This window comes from Musa acuminata, chromosome BXJ3-10 (genome assembly GCF_036884655.1).
Source record: "Musa acuminata AAA Group cultivar baxijiao chromosome BXJ3-10, Cavendish_Baxijiao_AAA, whole genome shotgun sequence".
NCBI classification, from domain to species: domain Eukaryota; kingdom Viridiplantae; phylum Streptophyta; class Magnoliopsida; order Zingiberales; family Musaceae; genus Musa; species Musa acuminata.
The window spans coordinates 30,125,054-30,150,893 of record NC_088358.1 but is presented as its reverse complement, the minus strand read 5'-3'; the positions used below and the strand labels follow the sequence as shown (position 1 = coordinate 30,150,893).

Here is a 25,840-nt window from a genome sequence, read left to right as displayed (position 1 = left end):
GCCCTTCTCGGAAGGTATTCCAGAAACACGGCAAGGAAGGCATCTGAAGGTAACCTCGAAAGAAGACGGGCAAAGGTAGGGTCCTCCGAGGGCCGTTATTTCATCTCTGACGCCGATGCTGTCTGTTTCGATTTCAACGAGAGCCAACCACGGGTCGTGCGATCGCAGACCCACAGGGTACGGAATCAACAAGGCCCGAAAGATCTAATCCATCGTCGTCGTCTTGGACTCTTTTACCTCCGCCAGCACCTCACTTGATCCCCAGATGACATAATAAAGCTTCTTCACCTCCTCCTACCCACTCACCACACTTAATTTTCTGCCAGAAAAATAAATTAATGCGCTGTTTAAACGAATGGATAAAACTCCTAATTAAAGTTGAATCCGGACAAATTATTTACACAGAAAAAAAAAATTAAAAATTCAAGTTTCCTCTACAGATACGTAACTTCCAAGCAGCATCTGCGACTGCAAGCGAGGTACATGGCTTTCTTTGGAGGCATGGATAACTATTTTTCATTTGCCACTTCCACCACATAAACCTCAGATATAAAATGCTATGGTGGTTGCAACTGAGATACTATCAAGAAAAGCCACAGAGTAGGATCAACATTTAACTAAGGATGTATCAAACACCACGTGCTTGCAACTGAGATATCATCATGAAAGCCATCGGGGCTGTCGTTGCACGTGCAAGTGATTTTGTGACACGATACCTGCGGCTCTATCGGTGCAAATTGAAAACCCCTTGACAAAGTCATAAGTCGGCTCTATCCGAATGCATGTCCATGGACGAATCACTGCAAGTGTGAGAGTCCTGGCTTTGGTCAAGGTGGTTCGATCCATGGTTCCTGATTGTATTTTCTTGTGGCAGGGCAGTATCATGGCTTGCACCACCATCGCCTCCGCCTTGAGCCAGGTGATAAGACTCCAGACTTCTACGAACCGGACTGGATAAAGCATTTGAGAAGACCGTGTCCTTTGTTTCCTCACGGTGACCCGTCCTGGCGAGGCAAACTGCTGCAGTTCCAATCGTACTGGAGTCATGGATGTTTGTGCTTCCAAACTGCATCGAGGACTGAGGATATTGGTGCGGCAACTGGGGAATTGGGGACATCGCCGTATCCTCACCACCATGGCCAATCTCATTCTGCAGGGTCAAAACATTAACAACACAAAAACTGGTTATAACAACTCTGTTATAATGCACAACACACTTGTCATTACCAAGAGGATAAACAACAATAACAACAACATGCTGTCATGTCCCAACAATTTGAGATGCACAAAATGGATCTTCTTAGTTCTTACTTCATTGGCCTCATTATATATCATTCGACAAGAAGCATTCATATCTCTGTTGATTATTATCACTAATAAAATCTTGGGTCTCTCTCTCTCTCTCTCTCTCTCTCTATATCTATATATATATAGATATTGGGGCTACCTAAACAATCATGGATGAAGACATTTTTCAGACTATCTTATCTTTCCCAATAATTCGACTCATTTACATCAATAATATCATCTTAGCTATACTAATTTTTTTGTGTGTATGTTATGTTTTTAATGTCTAGCACTCGGATTCACAAAATCTTACAAGCCTAACCATTATCTTACAATGTTTTTAATCTAAAGGGTACTTGATACCCACATAAAACCTTTGATATCATCTAAACTTTAACCTCACAGCTTTTGCTTGATCAACAATATTTTTATCAGTCTACCGGTCCTATTAATAGAACCAAACCAAAAATACTTAAAACACATGGGATTACTAGTGATGCATAAGAGAAGTTGAGACTGAGCATCTCTTTTGCCATAGTACAAAATAGAAAAGCATAATTAACATCTATCTCTAAGTATAAAAAGGTTTGCACTATGCAATAAATGAATAAAATGACATGTGAAAAATGAGCATCAATTCTTTTTCTTCACATGACAAGCATTAAAACAAGAGTCTATTAGTCACAACAAGGTAGGCATAATCTATGCAGACTCATAACATACATCGCTATTAAACAATCCAACAACTAAGAGCAGGGCAATCTTGACCCAGCAAGACAGGAGATCAAAATGTCCAGCAGATGTAGCTTATAATGCTTTCAGCTAGTCTATAAATGAATAAATTTATTAAAAGCCAAATGAATGCAAATTTATGCCAAATGCTTCTTATATCATTAATATAAGCATATATTGTATCTTCAACATGTAATTCATGCATCCTCTTGTAAGCTATGCCATAATGTAGGAGGCCCGATGATCTACTAAGCCCACACATCATCCCAGGATATGGAAAATAATTGGCTTATAAATTTACAGACTGATGATTCTGTAAGCATGAAGAGCATTAAAAAGAAGCCCTAGTCAGCATTAAGTACTTTTTTACAACTTCAAACTCATCATAAGCATTGTTGCTGCAAACTAAGGGCGTAAAAGACATTATGTGGACCCAAGTCAAAAGATCAAAAAAATCTATGAATATTCCAGACTTGTTTGTGAGACAATATTTGGGGCAACTAATGATATGAATATATGTTTCAAATGGATATTGGAAAACGAAGATAATCGAGGCAGCTTCCCATATGCAAATAACATTATAATAACAATCAAATCGATATTGGAAAACGAAGATAATTGTGGCAGCTTCCCATATGCAAGTAACATCATAATAACAATCAAATGGATATTGGAAAATGAAGATAATTGAGGCAGCTTCCCATATGCAAGTAACAACATCATAATAACAATCTGACACTACAAACAAACAACACCTGCAGATACGCAAGTATATCAGCTACGGTCACCCTTGACCCTTCATCATGTCTTAGAATCAACTGGTAGAGCTTCTCCTGCACCAAAAAAATTTATATATATATTAATAGTCTAACATCTTTTTTACGCTCGAGAAATTACGAAAACAAGCAACAGAAACAATTTTACATGATTGTTTTTTTATCAGTGACATATGAAAATTAGTTAATACATAACGACACCTTCCAGTGCAAGCCAGGCAGTTATAGACCAAAGGAAGCAGAGAGCAGTGGAGGTGGCTATTAAACATGGATGCCAAATCCCAAAAATCCGAACCATTAGTAGCAAATCTGAACATAAATGACGACGATATTAAGTATCTCAATTTTTATTTTTAATAAAACAAAAGAGTGCACTCTCTGTGATTACACTTTTGTTATCATTAAATTCTGAAGTTAACATTTCGATATTCTCCTGAAAGCCAAATAGCCCTCAATCTTCCATCACTCTCATGAAAATCCCAATAATCCCTGGCCGAACCATACCGATCCGAGAACATTTGACGGAAGCAAAAAAGTTCCGGTAAAGAAAACGATAGAGAAGGAATACCAAAGCGTGGCGCTCTCCGGTTTGGAAGGCGAGCTCCTGCTGCCCCATGGCCTGCGTGTAGATGAGGGAGAGAGAGTTGGCGGCGCCACGGAAGACGGAGTAGATCGTCCGATCCGCCTCATCGAGATGCGTGTCCTCGGATTTCCTCTTCTTCCCCATCGTCGTCAACTCGATTCGATCCTCCTCTCAGTTTCAAACCCTAGAGGATAAAATACAGGCAACAAAACAAGAGGAAGAAGAAGACGACGAAGAAGGCTAGACCCCTTCAATTTGCCACCGAATCGTTTTTCCGGAGACGCCATAATCAATATATATATATACATATATATATATATATATATATATATATATATATATATATATATATATATATATATATATATATATATATATAACACTTGGAATCCAAATCCGAAGGGTCCAAGTACGCCTGTCTCGAGTGAGGCAGCCGTGATGTATGACGCCTTATCATCGCGCTCGAGCCACGTCTCCGTTAATGGCCCCGCGGTATAAATTCATGGCACGATTGTCTCTGCATGATTGGTGGTTCGGTCGAGACATCACATCCGCAGCCGATTCGTGGATAAAGCTGTGAGCTTTAATTTTGGGTGATGCACGGATGCTCTCCAAGACTCAGGTAACTGGAATCGTCCAATTCTCAAATCATAGCCGTCCGCCGATGCGGACCCCACCAAAGAACCGAGCGACGGGATGGTTTGGTTGGAGAGGGGAGTCTGACTGATGCCCATCCTCGTGTCGGCCTGCGGTCATCTTGATGCCAAGAACGATGGCGTAGGAATATTGGCTCCCTGACTCCTTTACCCATCATCGCCTTAACATCCACACACACATCACAAATGGAATGTCTGCTGCAAGTAATCAATTTGCAGAAGTTTCATCGTAGCAGTATGCACACATTGCAATTGATTCGACTCCTAACCCTTTGCTAGTAGACTTAAAGATTATGTTGTTGCCATTGCAGAAGTTTCACATGAAAGCCGAATCGAATTCAACTTTAATGATCGATCACAAGAGACAAGCCAATCGATCATATCAAACCGACGTGTCTTCTATATGGATCTGACACATGGGCTAGGTGAAGTTGGCTCGTTGACTATATGCTCTTGACATGTCAACTAGATGAAGCCTACACATTGACTACATTGAGCAATTGTGTCCGGGAGGAGCCAACACATCGACGCGTGGGATTGATATGCTGCCATGCCATTTCTACCGAATCAGATTTATTCTCAATCCTCTTACACTCCCACACATTTATTAGTATCCTATTATCATGCATGGTTTGTATGAGTATCTTAATTTACTAATTTATTAACTTTGGTCATCACCTTCTTTTGTCTCATTGCAAAATTTATTTCATCAACCAATATAAGAAACGCTCCAATCAATTATTACTCGTTCGTCAAATAGAAAAAATATTCTTGGTCAATTCTACAAGTGGGCAAACACATGATAGTTTAGTTAGGTATAAAAGTAACTCCTTACGTTTGTTCATATGGATATTTATTAAAAAAAATTAATTTTGGATTATCGTCTTATTGCCCACGTGGATATCAATCCAACAAGGGATAATTATGGGTTGTTCCCTCGAAAAATATTTCATGAAATATTTTATTACTCTCTTATCATATAATAATTTTTTTTCTTTTTAATAGTGATTGGGATCATGCTTTTTACTATTTTTACCCATTTATCTCGTGACGAACTTGAGTGTTGAATAGATCACTTTAAAAATCTTTTGATTTTCATCTAAAAATTAATGATTCTAGGAGGTTTAGAGATCTTTTGGAGACATCTCATGCATATTCAAATGAATATCCAAAATAATTTCTTCCTAACATGTATCAAATCAATCATTGTCACCTATGAGAGAACGATTTTTTCCGTAACACATACCGATTGACCAAACCAATTATAAACTCGATTTAGGACGAATACTACCACAAAGATACTATACATTTGAATAAAACATTGACTATACCAACATGAGCTATATGTAAATGCATGAAAAGCGAGATCGAAGCTACTTTGCTCGCATGGAGAGGATCACCATGGCCACTTACTCATGTCAATACCATGGACGATAAGCAGGGACAATACTAAAATTCAAGTCATGCAAGGTTCTCTTGTTTCATCTTTGTAGGTTATGGAAATGATATCATCGATGACCACCCTAACGATCGTTTTCTTCTCCATCCTCATCTAATCCAAAGATTATATTGTTCTCATCGTTACACAAGCTTCTTCCTTCCCTGAGGGACGAATCCCTTAGTCTTACGTATAGAGAGAGAAGAACAATACGATGACGATAAAAATTAATAGTTGTGAGGATTATCGAACAAAACTATCTAATTACATCTACTGGACAATGGAATCGATCACGATGGCCAATTGCGGACGCATGATTGGTTAAAAAAAAAAAAGCCTTGGGAACCATTTATTTTCCTTTTAAAGAGCTTTGTTTAGGCAGGTTGGCGATGGCGTCATTAATCGCACTCTCGCAGCCATAAAAGCCTCTTTTTTTTTTTTTTTTTTTTTTCTTTTCCCGACCAAAATGGTTTGCGACGAGAAACAGAACCAACCAACCAACCAACAAACGCACACATGATATGTTGCTAATCATTGCCGTCATCCAGTACTGGTCACCGAAAGCAACGGGGACCAGAACAGAAAGTTCCACTCTCGCGGTGGGGCCTCCCCGGCTTCCCATCTTGCGGCGGGACCCGCTGTTTGAGAACTAATCCACCGTCCGGTGAAGATCGAAGGACTCCGAAGCCATCCGTTCCGCCATCATCCTCCTCTATCAGGGAGAGTTCGTTCTTGGAAGCGATCGGGAGAACGGCCCTTAAAGCGTCGTCGGCCTCGCCTCTCGTTTCAGCCCTTGATCTCGTGCTCCCGACGCCGACATTTCCGGGTGGCCGTACCTCCCGGTTGCTCGTCGATGCGAGGAAGACCTTCCCTCGTGAATCAATCGGGAGATCCTTCGGGTCGCCGTACCTCCTGGTTGCTCGTCGATGCGAGGAAGACCTTCCCTCGTCTAATCTCGAATCAACCAGGAGATCGTTTTCCAGGTCCTCGTCTCTTTGGCTCTTCATCTTCCTTTCTTTTTCTTCGTAAACGTCGTGGACTTTTTAGGGGGGCCCTAATTTGTCGTGATAGAGTGTGGATGAGGAATTTTGCTGCACTTCGATGGGTTCCGAATCAGATTTCTATGGAACTTGGACCTCCATTTTGATTTGATATGTTCTCTTTTATATGGTTTTAGTGCGCGATTTAGGTATCCTGTGTTTGATTTGGGTATCCCTCGCCGTCCTTTGCTACCTTTGGTGTTTTTATTTGCGTTCGGATACTAATGTGCCAATGCATCCGATTCTTCTGAGATGGAATTACGGGAGGGCGTTGTTTGGAAATGTATCAGATGAAATAGCAATTCACTGGCATGAAACGAGAACCTGAATCATATGAGTATGCACTTCGCACTTCCAGATTTTTCGTCATGAGAAGGATAATTTTATTGTTCTTGTTGTAATTAATTCTTTCTCTAGTAGATCCCAGCCACTGCCAATAGGTTGCGTTCTATCATTAAGATCAGCATATCTAAAATCAAATCACCAAAATAAATTCACTTGCGCATCACGAGATAGTCAGCTTAAAATCTAGAAAATTTAGCGGCCATCATCAATTCTATGATTTGAAGTTTCATCGGAGAATACATTCCCGGTTTGCCAGTCCATTTTGGTTTCAGATCTTCTTATATTAGTCGCTTATATTTCAGTGTCAATCATGCTCTGGCTTAAAAATCACCTATATTTCATTGTGGTTTTTTCCGATGAACATTTCCATAATGCAGGGAAGGGGCAATCCGCACGCATGTTGGGAGCCAAACAGTAATTATCATAAAGATTATGGGTTGCAGAAGAAACCACCGGCAGCCCAGATGAGCGGGAGCTCCAATTATATTTTCTGCAGAAGGAGGAGGAATTTTCTTCTTCGGCTTCAGGGTATAGCAAAGGTGTCTCACTTTTGGTCCTAGCCTTGGGTGACGAATAAAAATCGATGAGAGTTTCTCCCTGGGATCAATCCCGATTGGTGGAACAAGAAGTTAATCCTGAATTCCCGCTGGCTTCCCGAAACGAGCACGTCTCCCATGGATGTTCTTCCTTTGTCTGCTTTGGCCGTGCCTCCTCGGGAGTGAATGGAACATCTCCTCCCAAAGTTGGTCCGGTCCACCATTACGAAACTCCGCTCGATTCTTCGACTACTAACAGTTGCAAGGAATCCGCAACCGAGGATGTGGTTGTTGAGGGTGACAGAAAGATATGTCGTAAGAGCAGCCTGAAGAAGCAGTTCACAGATCACTCTGCTTCGGATGCTGAAGCTGTTGGTACGAATGGTTCTTCAAGAGAAGTACCAGGTAGCACATCCGGGTTTACGAAAAGGAAGCTGCAGTGGTCTGATGCATGCGGAAAGGAGCTTGTCGAAATTAAGGAGTTTGAGCTCAGGTATCGTGCCATGTGAATTCCGAGAAAATATTATATAAAGATGAACCATAATTATTGCTTTATATTGGTCATGATGATTTCCGGAACTTTGGAAATCGAGTGTTTCTTTCTTTATGAGGGCATTTCTATCGTCTTCATTTCTCTTCCTAGATTTCATATCTATGGTAATGGAAACGTTTGAGTTTTAATTGTTAATTTGATATTGCAGTGACGATGACGTATCAGACGATGAATTCGGACACGACGGTGACAGATGCCAATGTCATGTACAGTAGATCTCATCTTCATCGTGGACGAAAGGACTCGCACTATCGGGCGATGATGACGATCTCCTGCGGGGCGTTTGTAAAATCTGCCTAGTGTTTTGTTGGCCATTCGTGGCCTCTCCGCTAGACTTGCATGCGTGTGGGACTGCTGTTGTACTAATAGGCTATTGTTGGGATCAGGGAGAAATTTGCTATGTATATTCTTTTCTTTTCTTTTCGATGAATGAATTATTTGGCATCCCTTTATTTATTTTTCTTTTGGAGTACCGGGAAGATGTGGAGCAAAGTAGTATTTTTACCTGATTCGATTATTCCGGATGACGTATTTGGACCATGCTCTTTCTGAGGCGCGTGCTATATGAAACTCTGTGTCATGTGGGATGGTTAGGTGAGATGACATGCGATGGGAGCATTGCAAGTCTTCACATCGAAGCAGAACAGTTTTCAGTCGTAAAAATGTGACATTTTTCTTGCAGCAATATCTACAAGTTTCCACGCATTTAGAGCACACGGGAAGCTGGCCGCCGTGAGTCGAAAATGTTGACCAGCTGTGTGCTTTCTACTAACTCTCTGCTTTTATTAATGTTGACCAGTTGGAATACTTTAGGTTCATTAATGTTCGGGTCTATACCAATTACTACTATTTGGTGGGATCGAAAGGACTGTCATGCAGCGATGGCAGAATATGGCACTGCCTCACTATCACATGGCACCGCATCAGACATTCGCCTTGTCATCCGCTACGACGTACGGTTTACCCAAACGACTATGCAGCCAGTGCCAGGAAGAAGAAGAAGAAGATGATCCTCGCCACCCAGACGCAAAAATGACGATGGGTAAGTAGACCCAAGGTAGGACTAGGAATTTGACTTGTCGACCGGTGAACTGATCCGATATCATAATAAAATGTCTGGTTTGCGTATAAGTTCAAGCAAGTCGTTCTTGAACACTTGAGATCGAGTCTCATGTTTTACTTGTCAGAGGGATACGTACATATACTATTACAACGTATGTAATTAATCTCACCGAACATCCAAGGCTTGCCGCATCTCTATAAACAGGGTCACACGCACAGACCAAACACCCTCGTCCGTCTTCCCAGCGACTCAGCAGGGCAGCACCATGGATTACCAGCCGCATGACCTCCGGAGGCAGAGATCCTGCGCGTGTCCACCTCTCCACTTCGGAAGCTGGTGCAACAGCCGGTGTGGGACTGCCGACTTCAACCGGACGTTCGCGGATGACTATAACGATGAGCTCGATCCACTCAATTACCGGCCAGCCCGGTCGAGATTGCGCGGGCTGTGGAGGAGGATCGTGAGGGGGCCAAGGAGGATCTTTATAAGCTCCGGAAATCCGATGCATGTCTCCTACGATCCGTATACTTATGCGCAGAATTTTGATGAAGGATCTGCATCGGTCGAACCCGACAATTTATGGCGATCCTTCTCGGCGAGGTTTGCCGCCCCATCGAGGACGACGCGAAGAGTGGGATGACTTCCACAACATTCTCCTGCCGCGTTGTCGTTCCGACAAGCAACTACCGTTCGTTTCTTGAATGCAGTCTGCCCTGAGAGGAAAAAGGAAAATACGTTCGTTCGCGAATGATTTCAAACCTTCGTGTGTGTGTATCTCTCTATCTCTAACCCCTCCGTCCCGAGCATCGAGCAACCTAATTAAGGTTAATTACATTGCGGATGTGTTGGGTTCTTAATCATGAAGTTGTTTTCTGTTCTATTTCCGCTTGTTTTATGTTTTCCGGTGGTCGAAGCTGTCTGTCCTCTACTTTCTCCGTGGATGAGCTGGTTTTTGTTCTTCTGACTCCTCGGTTTTCATTTGAACAGCATGCCACTTTTGACCTACGTTGCTCATTAATAATAATAATAATAATAATCGATAGAGACAGACCTAACTGCTGATTTCATCTTCACCAAACCAAGTGAGGATTCGGGGGAAAGATCTACTCTATGTCCATTCGAGTTCCTACCCCCCCCCCGGTCACCTGTGAGTTCAGACTAGGCAAGACAAAGAAAACGACGAAGGCAGAGGCTATTGGTTGGTCCAGCAGCATACCATTCTTCTTCGCCGGAAAGGCCTCTTCTTGGTTGGTTTCCATTCTACCAGAGTCGAGGACCCTTTCCGTCAGCAAAGCGCAAGGTATCATTCTTCTTCGCCGGAAAGGCCTCTTCTTGGTTGGTTTCCATTCTACCAGAGTCGAGGACCCTTTCCGTCAGCAAAGCGCAAGGTATCGTCCGGCCTCCTCACGCTTTGCTTTATGCTGTCCTTACAGACTCATCACACGTACAATAAACCAAGTTGCGTGACGCGAAACCTCCTGGCCTGGTTTGGCTACCCAAACTTTGGTTCGGGGACGGGGAGAGCCAATGGACCGTGGGCCACGGGTCCTTGAAACTATCATGGCAGGCTCGATCCGGTCCATTCTTATGCAGCACTGGGCCGGAACCTTCCCAACCCGTCATCCTTCCTTTCGAGCCAGTGAAATCCCGGGGTGATAAGCCCTTCCCTTTTTCTCTCTCTCGACGCTTCTCGTCTTCACTGCGTTGATGGCGGCTGCCGAGGAATCCCCCGCCGACGATCGAATCCAGAAGTTCCTCGACGATCTGGAATCGCAGCACGCGCTTCTCTCCAACTGCACCCTCCTCTGGAAGTCCCTCGCTGAACACTTCTCCTCCCTCCGCCAAGCCCTCGCCATCCGGTCCCAATCCCTCGACGCCCACCTCCAGGCTCTCGAATCCAACACGCACAAGTCCCTCGACTCCCTCGCCCTGCGAGATTCCTCCCTCCCCGACCGCGAGTCCGCCGCCGCCGCCGCCCTCCACGAGCGCCGTGACGCCGCCCTAGCCGAGATCCAGCGCTCCGATGCCCCCTCCGCCGACCTCCGCGGCCTCCTCCGCTGGTATGCCCGCCGTATGGACTCCCCCGGCCTGTGGCGCTTCGTGGTGTCGCGCCGCAAGGATCTCCACGCGCTCCGGAGGGAGGTCCCTGACGCTGTGGCGGCATCGTTGGACCCCGCGAGGCTGGTGGTCGACGCTTCGGAGGACTTCCTGAATCACCACGCCGACGACGGCGGCGCCGACCGAAACTGGGCGCTGGGGATGCTTCTCCGGTCGCTGCTCATCTCGGAGGGCGGTAAGGCTCCGGAGGTCGCGGAGAGCATGAGGGAGAAGGCGGCGGCGGTGGCCGAGGCGTGGAAGGAGAAGTTCAGCACAAAGGAGGAAGGGGGAGAAGGAGGAGGAGGAACCATGGGTGGTTCAGAGGCGCAAATATTTCTGCAGATGGTGGTGGCGTTTGGTTTGAGATCACGATTCGAAGAAGGCTTCCTGAAGAAGCTCGTTCTGGAGCATGCTTCCAGGAAAGACATGGCTAAACTCGCTGCTGCATTAGGGCTCGGGGAGCAATTGGCAGGTAAGGTTACTTCTTTTGCTTCTTAAGTGTTCTAAGACTAACCTAGTTGAGGAAGATTCTGTCACAGAGAATTCTATAGTTCAATGTTGTTATTGCCTTGCACCACGATTACTACTAATTTCGTAATAATCATGTATCTGACAGAGATAATTTTGTGTTGTCTTTGCTTTTGATCTTCTCGACAACCAATGTCAACATGAGAAACTAATTACCATCACTAGCTACTTCGAATAGGAAATGAACATTCATATCCTCATTACTTAGATTGGAGCTCTTAATTTTCTTATGCTGAAACATGATCCAGTGTCCAGTAAGTAATCTAACTAGAATTATGCACTCTGCCTAGTCATGCCTGCAAAAGTAGCAAAGGATTAGTGTTATAAATCCTAATATGATTTTGATATGTTGGACTTTCAAACATATGCTTTGGTGATACATAATCTTTCAAAAAATCTGGTGCTTTGCCCTCAAAGAATTTAATTTTCTGTTCCAGAATTGAAACTTGGGATAGACTGACCAGGGAGTAATTTTGGCACCTCTACCATCTGAAGATCGTATCTGCACTAATAAAAACAAAACGAAAGAGAAAAAAGGAAAATATAATATGGTTGGAAGTCATAAGAGCAGAAAGAAATGATAGAGGAAAACAAGAGAAAACTATTCCGACAGAAAAAGAAAAGAAAGGGTCACAGTAAATAAATATTAAGCAGGGGACATACCTCAAGGAAAACAGAACTTAGATTTTATCCATCTTTTCTTTATTCGGCTTTGTTCTGTCGCTAATGTTACAAGAAACTTTCAGGAGATGAAACACAAAGAAGTTGCCTTTTCAGTGAGGAATGTTTTGGCTGCATCACCCATTAGTTGCTTATTAGCCTGATTCATTTCTGTATTGCCACATAAGTAAAAGCTTTATTCTTGCTGCATCATATTAGTAAGACTGCATCTGGCCTCACGTTAGCAGGCGCTTTATTCACTACGATTGTCCTTCTAATAAGGCGGCATATATTGACCTTCTTGCTATCTCGTATTAGCAGGAGCTCTGCGCCCTAGGTTATCTCTTTATTATATTTATTTGTAAAACTTTTTAAAATCATTCAAACAGGAGCACTTCCTTTTTCTCTTGTAGAAGAAAAATAAGAATTGAAGCTTTGTGTTACACATCGCAGATGTAATTGATGAGTTGGTAAAGACTGGCAAGGAGATCGAGGCTGTATATTTTGTTCATGAATCTGGCTTGACCGAGCGTTTCCCCCCTGATTCTCTCCTCAAGTTCTATCTCCAAGCCTCTAGGAAAAAAGCCAATTCCATATCGAAAAACGGGAACAATTCAATCGCTGCGAAGGTATATTATCTAACGAAGTTATTCTGTTCCATGAATTGCTCGTTTCGATTTTTGTTCTCGATGATCGTACAAGGTTAATCACGTGCCCTTCAATAAACAAAATGTATTTTTTATTCAGGAAGAGTCCAGCAATATGGAGATTAATGCTCTTAAATCCATCATCAAGTGTGTTGAGACTTGCAAACTTGGGTCAAAGTTCAATGTTGATGGTCTGAAGAAAAGGCTTGCAGAGATGGAAAAGATCAAGGCAGAAAGAAAGAGAAGCGCAGTCGCCAACAGACCCCAGGGCAAGAGATTAAGAGCAGCAGCTGGAGCAACCCCAATTCTGCGTCCTGCCAAAGCAGCTAGGGGCCCGAACAAACCTTATGCGCCATACGGTCAGAACCCACCAGCTGTGTCTCACATTCCAGCAACTCGCCATGTTTACAGTTATCCTGGTCAGGGTGGGTTTGATGGCCTTGCTTCTGCACAATACGGTGCTCCTCGTAGCCAGAGTCCTGCCACCGTGCCCCAGCAGTATTATGCTCATGATGATATGGGTGCACTACGAGCGGGAATGCATCACGGCGGTCCTTCCATTACTTATGGTGGATATGACTACACTGCACCTGCTCCGACACAGCAATCACGCCCACATTAGTGTTTGAGGAATTTTCTTTGTTAAGTGGCTCCAATGCATCGACGAGTCTGGTCTGACGTTTTACTCTCAGCTCTATGTTTCCATGTCAGCTTGTTATCATAAGTTTACAGGAGATATTCATGGTGGTATAATTTGTGACTGTTCTGATGCAAGTTAACCATCATAATACTCGTCTAGGGGAGCCTAATTAACGCAGCTGGGATGCATAGCTCGACTTTTGTTCTGGTTGAGATCATAAGCTGCACTTGCTTTAACCATTGCCCATGTAACAGGTTTATCATGGAAGCCAGGTCAGTTTCCTTCTGGATCTAGTTGTTCTAGGTTTTCGTGGAAGTAGAACATGAATTTTGCAATCTCCCTTGGTTTTGTTAGCTTATATTGGTGGTTAATGCATATGGCTTTGTCATGTCAAGAAATGATGCGTGGTAGAGAAAATGATCTTTTTATGTAATTAACTAAAGGATGTTCTATGAAATTTTTTTGAACTCCGTTATTGGTTTTTTTTCGTAAATTTATTTTTTTAATATCATTTTAATATGGTTAATCAATCAGAGGCCCGTCAACACTAAAAGGTGTTATCATCCAAGAAACTTGAAACCGCATCACCCTGTTTCTGTTACTGTTTCTGCGATCATAGTGGTCGATAGAAAGGGACGGTGAGAAACACCATCACGGCCCTTCCTTTGCTGCGTGAAACGCCGACGAGAATTGCGTGCACCGAGGGAGACCACCGACGGCGACCGTCTGTCAGACCAGAGCAATTGTCAGGCGTGGCGTTCTGGGGAATACTGCCAACGTAAGGGGCACTTGTCACCGTTCGAAGGGGTGTCGGTGTCTTCTGATGTTATTGGGGGAGGCCACTCAGCCTCGACAAAATCCGAAGAGATAACCGAAGCCAAATCCCCGCATAAAGGAGGAGGAGGGAGGACGGACTCCAGCCTACGGTCGGGTCGGAATCGGATTAACCTCGGTCCAGAGGCAGGGAAAGCCAGAACGATGGGGCTTCTCGTGGGAAGCCCCAGCTTCTTGCGGACTCCCCACTCCTCCTTTCCCTTCTCCAACCCTTTGTCGTCTTCTGTGCGCTCTTCGCAGAGGAAAGCTGCGAGGACGCGATCACTGCTGGCTACGTGTTGTGCAAATCGGGAGAGCCATGTAGGTGCCGTAGTTACTCCTCCTAGAAGGGCGCTTCTCCTTGCGGGCATCTCAGCTCTTCCCTTCTTGACACTTGGAGCAATGGCTGCCGACGTTGTGGTTGTCCAAGGTCAGTGGTTCCCACTTATGGTAACCTTGGCTTATCATTTCTTGCCTTCTTGGATTGCTTTTTGTTGTCATTTCTTGCCTTCTTGGATTGATTCTTGTTATCATTTCTTGCCTTATTTGTCAAATTGCTTGCGTTGGGACTAAATCGGTCAATTTAGTTGTTAATGTTCACGAAAGATATGTCTGTCTAGTTTCTGTAAGCCCATGGTTCGTTCCTGAGTTAAAAATGGTCCACATTTTCCTTTTTTGATGAAATGCGTGGAATGGGTGTTCAAACTTTCTAGGCTTGTAAATTCACACAGTCAGATTCTGGCACTTCTACGTTATTATTGTTTCATACACGAATTTAATGCTGTTATACGACCATTTATGTTTCTCCTTCTGTTCAGTGCTAGATTGACTGATTGAACAATCACCCTAGTTTCTTCGGTGATTGTATGGCTATTCCTTATTAGTTATATCATTTCCACTGATTTCTTGTCTCAATAAATTCTTCTGTGCTCCAAAATTACAATGACACATGACCGACTTGCTAAATCTTCAGTAAAACCCTCTTCTTATCTTTCCATTCTATTTTAAGTAGTTAGCATCAATTCATTATTGTGCTTCATATACAATTCTCACACATATGGTCAATCAACAAATTTCTTCTGGCCTGATTTGTTTTTCCCTCCTTCCCTTGTGATGTCATTTTATTTATTTATGGTCAATTTCTTTTTTAAACTTGCTGGGAATTATTCTTGCCTTCTTAAGTTACTATTTATATCTATCCATTGTTATTATCGAAGGACGACCATGTTTTCTTCCTCCTAATGCAAATATCAATCTGGACTTCTTGTCTTTGGTGTAGAGATTGTTGCTTAGAGTCCCGACGTCTTTAACTATAGTTATGCCATTTCCTTCATCACTTAATGAAGGACGGCCATGTTTAAATCTATTTAAATCCATTCATTGTCATTATTGAGGGATGACCCTGTTTCCTTCATCACCTATTAAGGTTATCATCCTGGATCGTGTTCTTGATTTCTTCCTCCTAATACAATTGTCAATCTGGATTTCTTGTCGTTGGTGTAGAGGTTATTGCTCAGAGTTCAACGATCTTTAAATATAGTTATGTCATTTCCTTTTTGTTCTTAATTCCTTTTATTGTAATATATTGTGTAATTAGGATTCCTCATGTATCACATCATTGTTTGATGAAAGCTCAGAAACTGTCAATACTGAAAACATCATTTTAGTTCTTGTGGTGTTACAATGTTCAACCAGATAGTATCTTATGTTGGTGGTTTCAGATTATTCCTAATTTTTCTCTCTTAAGTAAATTATTGACGGTCATTTTATCAGCGATCCTTCAGCTCTGCCACACTACACTATGTTGAAGCAAAACTCCAAATTACGGCTCATAGCAGAAATGATGAAAGAAGAAATTAAAATTTATGTGGTTCAGCCATTAGGTCTAAGCTCACAGGAACGAATAGTCAATTTAAGTTCCATTGAGGCGGATGGAAGGACAAAAGAAGTGTCGGATCCACAAATATGAGCCTTTTAAGGCTACAAGCTATACTTCTCAAAATCCCCGAGGAAAACAAGATGCCCTAACTTTAATGTGTCAATATATATGCACAGGTAGAATTATATGGGTGCATTGTGAAAATTGGGCTGGGGTTTGTACCCTTGAATCCTTGGATGGACGTGGCCTACTTTGGACTGAGGTTGACATAGATCATCTTCGGCACTATGGTGCATTAACAAATGAGACCAAAATGTTATTTGGGGAACTAGACTTTGTTGTCTTCGTTGCTTTCCATAACCGAGGAACCAATCTACGTACTAACAAATTTATTGAGGGGTGGTGTTTGATTTGGTATAACTATCTTGCATCCTAACTAAGGAGAAAATAGTTGTGTGATTAACCAGCTCATATATACTATAAATTATGAAGTAGATCTCCAAAGTCCAAACTTCATAGAAATGGAAACTATAGTCTCCTGGTCCACTGATATCTCCTTGAGGGCCTTGAAACTTTTTTTAAAAAATTGGAAAACCTTACTACTAGAACTTGCAGTCTCTTCATGTGATCAGAAACACTTAATGGCTGTATTTTATGCCCTGCTTTTGGTGCTATTAGTTGCCGTTTCTAATAACAAATGGTTATAGAGACCTTTCATTTTGATACCCACTGTGAAGCAAAATTGACATTGTTTCATAAGTATGGATTTGTCTTATGGTCGCTTACTAATATTTTCATCGTGGCTTCAGATAAACAAGATGTCAAAGAACCATATGATCAAGATGTCATAATCACAGAAAAACAAGATGATATAAAGCCAGAGATACAAGATCTTCAAGATAGTGCACTGCAAGATTCATCTCAAGAGCCCAACCAATTTGAGGTGATCCTTGAAGTTGCTATTTTAGTTTCAAACCAGCCAATATTTTGGTACCATTCTTCTGTTATAATTTTACATGTTTTCACCTTATATGGGTCCCATTTGTATGCAGCAAGCAAATCTACAAAATGCACCAGCAAACTCTTCAATTTCTTTACAAAATGGGGTTGGAATAATTGTGTCAGGTGTTCTTGGTGCATTATATGCAACATCTCAGAAGGAAAAGACAGCTACCAAATCCACCTTGGAATCTGTATGTCTCTCAACCTGTTTACATAGGTTTTTTTAACATATTTGGTGATCATAAATCATGATTTGGTTGCATTCACTTTTGTGTCTTTCTTTATTCTTTCTTGACCTAAAGGATGTGTACATGCATGCCAGATGACATTTTCTAATGCAATTTTGCTTGTATCATCTGATCGCATATTGTCATACCTATTGAGCGACTATCAAATTCCTCAACTTAATGCTTTCTTTAGTAACATTTTAATCTTTCCTCCTTATTCATGTTATGGTTTGTAGGAGTGCCTGTGACTTCCGAAAATCATGCAAACTTCAGTATCTTCAGTGTAGGTGCATCCTGTGTTTCACGAGTCTCGAGACTTTTCTGAAGTAATAAAGTGCCTTTATTTTTATAACAAGTAGAAATGATCAGTTCATATGTTAAGGGTAGCCTGAAAACTAAAACTGATCTTTTTTTGATGATGTAGATGCAGTCAGTGATTTTGAAATATATTATCTGTTATGAGAATCCAACAACTTTATTATTATACCGTCTATAGTTATACTTATGCATGACATATTGGGTGCAGGACAATGTAAGTAGTACATGATTAAAAATTGTTTCATTCTATGTATTCATTTGTAATATAATTGTCAATGCAGCTGGAAAGCAAGCTGAATGAAAAGGAAGCAGTGATGTTTATGATGAAGGAGAACTTTGAGAAAATGCTACAGAGGGAGCAGGAAGAAAAAAAGAAACAAGAGAGAAAGTTTGAGGAAGCCGAAACTTCTCTGCTAAATCAACTGGCTTCGACAAGTGAGACTAAAGAAGCTTTGCTTCAAGAGCTACAAAATGAGAGTAAACTAGTTGAAGAGCTTAGAGCACAAATAAGTCAACTTGAGAGCAGTATTACAAGAATCGCTGCAGAAAAAAATAAGCTTGAGGCTGAATTTAAAGAAAAGGTGGAAAATGTTGATGTGCTACAAGATAGAGTAGTCCTGCTTGGTTTGGAGATAAATGACACGGAGAAGAACATTGAAAGTCTCAAAGTATCCCTTTCTGAAAATGAATCAGAATGTAAGAAGTTGAGCTCCAATGTTGAACAGTTAAGGAACGAGCTTCCCCTTGCAAATTCAACTATTCAACAGTTGAAAGAGGAGTTACTTGGAACTAAAGCAGAATTAAATTCAAAGATATCTTTAATTGATTCTCTTAATGAAAAGATTCAGTCGTTAAGCTCAGAGAAAGACAACTGTGTGCAGAGAATTAAGGATCTCATGAAAGACTATGATCATTTGAAAACCTCTTCTGATAGAAGAGCTGCCCATGATGCCGAACTCTTATCTAAGAAAGAGGACCAAATTCGTGATATTGAAGAAAAGCTTGAGCTTGCAATAGCTGAAGGGAGGGACAATAACGCAATTATTGCTGAGCTGAGAAAAGAAAAGGATGATCTCGAAGCATTGCTGGAAAGAGAAGCAAGTACTGTGAAAATTTTGAAAGGTGAGCTGCAGTCTACCCAAGAAGCACTGGGAGCTTCTAAGTTTGAAGCTTCCAATCTGTCCAAAGATCTCGATGAGGCTAGAGATTCATATGAGAAACTAATGACTGAGGTTTCAAAGATTCAGGATGATTTTAGTGAAACGAAGAAAACATTAGCTGGTAGCCTTGAAGAGGCTAAGTCTAATGCAAAATTTCTTTCTGTTGAATTAATCTCAGTGAAGGCGGTCCTAAAGAAAACCAAAGAAGAACTCGACATCACGTCCAAGGAATTGAGAAATGCTGTGGCTGATCATGAGAACTTGAAGAAGGAATTGGTGGAAACCTATAAAAGGCTAGAGGCTGCCATGCATGAAGTGAACGAAGAAAGGAAGGTAGTTTCTACTTTGAACAGAGAGCTTGATGTGTTGGGAAATCAAATTCTGACCGACTCAGAAGCACGAAGATCTCTTGAAGCAGATCTGGATGAGGCTACCAAATCACTTGACGAGATGAATGAGAGTGCATTATTGCTGTCAAAAGAACTAGAGAGCAGTAATTCTAGAAATGTTAGCCTCGAAGCAGAGAAAGAGATGCTGCTCAAATCTCTCACGGAGCAAAAGAAAGTCACAAAAGAAGCTCAGGAAAATATCGAAGATGCTCAGAACCTTGTTATGAGGCTTGGAGGTGACAAGGAGAACTTAGAGAAGAGGGCTAAGAAGTTTGGAGAGGAATTAGCATCTGCAAAGGGCGAGATACTACGGTTGAGGAGGCAGATCAGTGTTGGGAAGGAATCTGTAGACGAGCTCGAGCTCGAGCTCGATCCAAAGGCCAATGAAGCTGCAGCAGGCGCTCCTTTTTCGGTAAGAAAGACTGCTAATAGGAGAAGAAAGAGAAGAAATACATGAGAAGTTTATCAAATGAGGATGAAATGCAGAATGAGAATACGTTTCTATTGCATATTTTACCACCTCTTTCAGTTTCAGTAGTCATACCTTTGCGGCCATGTGCATGAGCAGCGTCGTGCTTGAAGAGTCATGTACCATTTTCCCTGTATTTGCGCCAAGCGGATGCTAGTTCTGAGAACCACTTTAAAGCCACATTGTTTTGTATAGTTCTGAGAAATCAAGGGCAGACTCCATGGTGGCGCCCGCTGGCATGCCATCCCCAGCCCGGACGAGCTTAGCTTGAGCGTGGAGGAGGGCACTCCCACAGGAGAGTAAACGGAACGGGTTGAGACTTCAACGAAGCTGAAGCAGCCTCTCCCGGCATACATACATACGTAGCAACTTCAACTCTGGTCATGCGAGGACGTCGAGAATGTGAAGAAAGTGCGTCCGCCTTGCCTCCGTCGCCGCCGCCACCACCACCTCCGTGTATAGAACAACCCGAGTCCTCACAATCAGCAGCAGCATATGAGCCTCCTACATGACCTTTCCATCGATTCACTTAAGAGAATTACAGTCACTCGTCCTCTTCCGACATCACTCTCGTAACAAGGGAGAATATTTCCTTGGTTTTGGGCTATGGTAATGCTGTCTTGTTTCTCCATCTCCTCCTGCGGCTGCTGAGAATTACAGTCACCTTAGTTTCTTTTTTTTTTATTTGATGTCTTTTTTCTCTTCTTATATCCTATATGCCCATCACGATTGTTCATCATCTCTATTCTATATGTCCTTTTTTTATCTTGTTGCGAGGGTCTTATATCATTTCGTGTGGTTTGACTCTATCATGAGATTTCATTGTCAAAGAGATTAAGAAGAGAAGGAATAGAGAAAAGACCGATGAATATTTACAGTAAAATTAAATACATCAAATAAGAAAATAAAAAAAACCTTTAAAGAACGTCAGAGAAGAATAATAATACGGGAAACAAAAAAATAATAGACGCCGTCTGTGGGAATCGAACCCACGACCACGTGGTTAAAAGCCACGCGCTCTACCGGCTGAGCTAAGACGGCGTTATTAGTAGTTGTACTTATACTTCTAGAAATCGTAAAATCATAGCCGATACAGATTCTTCGTTTCAACGGAGCAACAGTGATGGGTTTCTCTTGGAATTGGCAAGCAGCGATTACGGATGAAGCGACCGTTAGATCAAAGAAAGCCGTGCATCGGACGGACGAAATCAATCCATCATGCACAGAACGAAGCCGCCTTCCGCTACAAGTAAAACCCCAATCCTGCAATAAACCCTCGCCTCCCTTTCCCTCCACGGATGTCGACTTTCTCCTCATCTTCGACCCTCTTCTACCCCAAAGCCCCCCCTCTTGCTGTGAGATTCTTCGTGTTCTCTTCTCCATGCTCCCTTTATCGTTATAGAATTTCTTTTTTTTTTTCTTGGCTTCGCTTGAAAATTTCTCGTTGGTTCTCCTTGCAGAGAATTTCGGACCTCACAAGGGTTCATTTTCTGTCCAAAAATACGTCCTTTCGGAGGAATTTCGTCGTAAGGGCGGGCCCGAAAAGGATAAGTTTCGACAAGGATTGCAGAAGGGCGTTGGTCGCTGGGATCGATAAGCTCGCCGATGCTGTTTCTGTTACCTTGGGACCCAGAGGTATTGCTTCTGGTTCTTGCAGATTGTCCCCTGAATCCTCTCGAATGCGGTTTTCCATTGTCATGTAGCAGCTTCTCGTGTGTTTTCTGGATTTTGGTCGGCCTTCTAGATATGTGTTGCACTGCCTTCGTGTTTTTCCTTGATTTCGTTCCTTGTGGATTTGGTCGATTGCTTGTTGTTTTGTACCTGCCCGTAGGAATGGTTTTTCCTAGACTTGGGGGGAATTTTTTTGGATAAAATTAATCTCCATGATTTTTATTCGCATTTTGAACTTTAATATTGGAACTCATATACATGGCATTATGTCAGATGTAGATCTTGATGGCTGTTTTTTCGATCAATATGCATAATGTATATTTTGTAGTAACTTCTGCTGCAATCTAATTGTGCAAAGCGATGCATCTGTGGGTACAAATTTGGTAGTCACTTCACTTCGGTAAAAGTAGTAATCTATCAATTCTATTGGCAACTTATCATGCAGCCTCCACTTGGTGTCTGATAGAGTACAGAACTGCGACAACCCTAGTTCATAGTCTAGTTCTGTCATTTCTCTTTTATCATCAGAATACCTAGATAAGCTGACTTCCTGAGTCTTGCTTATGCATACTAAAACCTATTGTTCCAAAATGGTCTCTTCTAGAAAGATATGATTACTATTGGCAAAGAATCAAATGGTTTGAGATCATACATGCAGGGCGTAATGTTGTTCTTGATGAGTCAGAAGTTCCAAAAGTAATAAATGATGGCGTCACAATTGCTCGGGCCATTGAACTTTCGGATGGAATTGAAAATGCTGGTGCCATGTTAATCCAAGAGGTCATATATTTGCTCAGGTCTAAGTACTTTGTATGGGCTTGAATTTTTTTGAGGTTGTTTTATCATCAACTGAACCATCTGAAACAGGTGGCATGCAAGACTAATGACTCTGCTGGTGATGGCACCACAACAGCAATTGTTTTGGCTCGAGAAATCATCAAGTTGGGTATGTTGGCCGTGGTGTCTGGGGCTAACCCAGTTTCTTTAAAGAAAGGTATTGATAAAACAGTTCATGAACTAATCCAAGTTTTGAGGAGTAAATGCATTGCTATAAATGGAAGGGAGGATATAAAAGGTAACTTTTTGTTTGTCTGAATTTCTTTAGGCAGGGGTCCCTAATATTAACTTCTTAAGTAGACTTCCCTGTATTCAGCTGTAGCTGCAATATCTGCTGGAAACGATGACTTCATCGGAGATATTATGGCCACTGCTATAGGAAAAATTGGTCCTGATGGAGTAATTTTAATCGAGTCATCAACATCTTTTGATACGACAATCGAAGTTCAGGAAGGAATGAAGGTAATTGAATAAACCTCATATTTTTTTTCTTGATTTACATACCATTAAATTCTACTTGATCTTTGCAGATAGACAAGGGTTATATGTCACCGCACTTCATAACAAACCAGGATAAATCAATTGTTGAGTTTGAGAATGCTAAAGTTCTTGTAACTGATCAAAAGGTGACTAATGTGAGAGACATCGTGCCATTGTTGGAGAAAACCACTCAACTTAGTGTTCCGTTGCTAATTATTGCTGAAGACATCTCAAGTGAAGTGCTCGCAACATTGGTCCTTAACAAACTTCAAGGCATATTAAATGTTGCGGCCATCAAATGCCCTGGATTTGGGGAAGGCAAGAAGGCCCCCCTGCAAGATATTGCTCTCATGACAGGTTAGCATCTATACAGGTTCTCTATTTTATTGTTTGAACTATGGTTTTAAATACCAGTCCGTATCAGCGTACCGAGCTCTGCTCGGTACGGCATGTATCGGTATATACCGTCGGTATGCTTGTGCGTACCGATGGTACACCCTAAAACCTTAAAAATACCTTCACCTATCACGTTAGGGCATACCAATCGGTATGCCTCGGTAACGGTCGAAATCCGGGGTGGTACCGGTTGGTACACTTCGGTATCGATTAAAACATTGGTACTGCCCGGTAGAGGATGGTCTGCGTACTAGTATCCTCTCGGACCGGGACATACTGCCCGAACCGAGTGGTACACATCGAAAATTGAGAACCCTTGTTTGAGCATATTTTTTTTGTTAATTTCAAATGCAGAGAAGTATAGATGGTCAAATATAGAAACAAAGAAGTTGGCATATTTTTTATTTGTGGAGTAATTTCTGACAACTTGTAAGAATGTGCAGTTTTTTATTTTTAGAACAAATATGGAACTTGTTTAGCTAGAATCATCATTGATGGACCAATTGTTTGCTATATTGGCTTTGGTAAATATTGAAGATGTTGATTGACATTCACTGTCCATTAGAAATTTGTTAACTATTAATTGTACCTTGCCTGTGGTGTGGATTTGAATTAGTTTGTTGCTTCTTGCCATTGTCTTATATATTGCCATTATTTTTGTTTGTTTTGTTCACTGTGGTTATGTGATTGTCCAACTGGTATTGCATGATACCAGGCCTCATGAGATGTTCAAAGTTTAGATCTTACTTCTGCTTATATGTTTGCAAAAGACAGGTGCAGATTTTCTTGCTAGTGACCTAGGCTTGATGCTTCGAGATGTAACTTCAGACCAGCTAGGTATCGCACGGAAGGTGACTATAACAAGTAATTCAACAACGATTGTTGCTGATCCATCTATGAAAGCTGAGATACAGGCAAGAATTTCACAGATAAAGAAAGATCTGACCGAAGTAGATAGCTCCTACCTACGAAAGAAGCTGTCTGAGAGGATAGCAAAACTTTCAAGTGGCTTTGCTGTCATCAAGGTATGCTGTTTCTTTTCAACTTAAGACTCCGACTGTGACATGGAGAACATAATTACGCCATATGTTGTCTTTCAAAATCAGCAATTTGCGACCATCTAAATATATCTGGTGAGCTAAAAAGAAAACTCTAGCCTGCTCTAGGTCTCGATTGATACCTTCTGGTATATGTCCATGCCAAACATGGCACCATGAACCTATTAAGAGACTTCAATTTTAGCTGTAGTGATGCTTGTTAGGCTGTTGCTGTATATTCTGAAGAAATGCAAATGATGTTCAGGTAGGGGGGTTAACTGAAGCTGAACTCGAGGACAGGAAACTTAGAATGGAGGATGCAAAGAATGCAACTTTTGCGGCCATGGATGAGGGTATAGCACCAGGAGGCGGGGCAACATACGTGCAATTATCAAAGCATATTTCCACCATATCGGATCTGTTTGAAGACCCAGAAGAGAAGATTGGTGCTGAGATTGTTGGAAAGGTCTGGTTCTTGTTTCTTAATTCTGCGGTATCTCCTGTTTTCATTTGCTAAAGGTATTTGGCTTGAGGAATAATTCAGTCACTGTTTCATGAGTCTGCAGCATCTTCTGCTATGTCGTCTTCCTATAAAGTGATAATTTAGACCTTCACTTCTGCTATACTTGCTGAATCATCTACTGCATAGACCAAAAAAATGTAAATATAGGTTGTTACCAAGGAAGAAGTTCACTTTGCAATTTTAAAGAAATAAATATGTAAATGTGACTGAAACTTTGACAGGTTTTTAGAAAGTTTTATGTCAAGCATCAAATGTCTAGTTTATATAAGAGTCTTTGGTTTTATCACATCATTGAGAGTGATTCATATTTGCTCTCAACTCATAACATTAAATGTTTATGCTTTAACAAAAATTATCATAGTATTCCTTGGAAAGGAATCATCCTTCTAACCGAAATGTATTCAATGAACTTTCAGGCACTTCTTGTACCGGCTTATTTGATAGCCCAAAATGCAGGGGTCGACGGTTCCATTGTGGTGGAAAAACTTCTTGATAGCGATTGGAGAAATGGTTACAATGCGATGACCAATGAGTTTGAGGATCTTCTTAAATCAGGTGTCGTGGATCCATGCAGAGTTTCGAGATGTGCTCTTCAGAACGCCGCATCGGTAGCTGGAGTTGTGCTATTGTCCCAAGCTGCCATGGTTGACAAAAGAAGAAAGCCCAAGCCTGCTGTTCCTCTGGTTCCTGGAATTTCTCCGTAGCTATAGCTACAGAGCGGTCTGAAACCGAGAGGCAGCTCCTGAACCGGTCGAAGGCTGCTGTTCCTTTCCGCGATGATGACAACTTGCTGCTTTTTAAGAGCACAACAATAGTGTCGAAAACATGCCTAGTCCAGTAGCAAGCCCTCCAATGTTCTTGCTGCGTGTCAAATGTCTCCAGCTTAGGCACGGTTGCTATCATTATTGCTTTTTAGGCATAATTTAGATTGCTGATGAGGCCCGTGTTAACTGTTCTTGGTATGTATTTATGTATTACTATGCTGCTAAATTTCCTGATGGAAAACCATTATCTTCTGTTAAAAGTTAGCAATCTTTATACGGAACCATTTTTTTAGG

At 41.8% G+C, this 25,840-nt stretch overlaps 4 protein-coding genes, 1 non-coding gene and 1 pseudogene across 5 annotated transcripts; 4 read left to right on the top strand and 2 right to left on the bottom strand.

The window, feature by feature from the left end:
• Window positions 1–506: 506 nt before the first annotated feature.
• On the bottom strand, window positions 507–3,669 carry LOC135651819 (uncharacterized). Its single transcript, XM_065172287.1, has 3 exons — window positions 3,364–3,669; window positions 2,775–2,852; window positions 507–1,150 (listed from the first exon to the last, which is right to left on the bottom strand). Exons 1-3 carry the CDS (start codon window positions 3,520–3,522, stop codon window positions 758–760), a joined length of 630 nt encoding a protein of 209 aa, XP_065028359.1. The 5' UTR covers window positions 3,523–3,669; the 3' UTR covers window positions 507–757.
• Window positions 3,670–7,213: 3,544 nt separating this feature from the next.
• Window positions 7,214–8,232, top strand: LOC135586222 (uncharacterized; annotated as a pseudogene).
• Window positions 8,233–10,655: 2,423 nt separating this feature from the next.
• Window positions 10,656–13,916, top strand: LOC103968818 (FRIGIDA-like protein 4a). The gene is made up of 3 exons (XM_065171565.1): window positions 10,656–11,578; window positions 12,748–12,923; window positions 13,042–13,916. The coding sequence occupies exons 1-3, from the start codon at window positions 10,717–10,719 to the stop codon at window positions 13,561–13,563; spliced, it is 1,560 nt and encodes a 519-aa protein (XP_065027637.1). The 5' UTR covers window positions 10,656–10,716; the 3' UTR covers window positions 13,564–13,916.
• A 134-nt stretch (window positions 13,917–14,050) lies between these two features.
• LOC135651489 (MAR-binding filament-like protein 1) lies at window positions 14,051–20,627 on the top strand. The gene is made up of 4 exons (XM_065171563.1): window positions 14,051–14,824; window positions 17,083–17,216; window positions 17,326–17,466; window positions 18,102–20,627. The coding sequence occupies exons 1-4, from the start codon at window positions 14,560–14,562 to the stop codon at window positions 19,824–19,826; spliced, it is 2,265 nt and encodes a 754-aa protein (XP_065027635.1). The 5' UTR covers window positions 14,051–14,559; the 3' UTR covers window positions 19,827–20,627.
• A 179-nt stretch (window positions 20,628–20,806) lies between these two features.
• Window positions 20,807–20,879, bottom strand: TRNAK-UUU (transfer RNA lysine (anticodon UUU)). Its single transcript has one exon. It is a non-coding gene; the product is annotated as a tRNA-Lys (tRNA).
• An 85-nt stretch (window positions 20,880–20,964) lies between these two features.
• On the top strand, window positions 20,965–25,806 carry LOC135651490 (ruBisCO large subunit-binding protein subunit alpha-like). The gene is made up of 9 exons (XM_065171564.1): window positions 20,965–21,193; window positions 21,299–21,473; window positions 22,168–22,289; window positions 22,377–22,584; window positions 22,663–22,808; window positions 22,877–23,183; window positions 23,997–24,247; window positions 24,525–24,725; window positions 25,199–25,806. The coding sequence occupies exons 1-9, from the start codon at window positions 21,137–21,139 to the stop codon at window positions 25,484–25,486; spliced, it is 1,755 nt and encodes a 584-aa protein (XP_065027636.1). The 5' UTR covers window positions 20,965–21,136; the 3' UTR covers window positions 25,487–25,806.
• The last annotated feature ends 34 nt before the right edge of the window (window positions 25,807–25,840 follow it).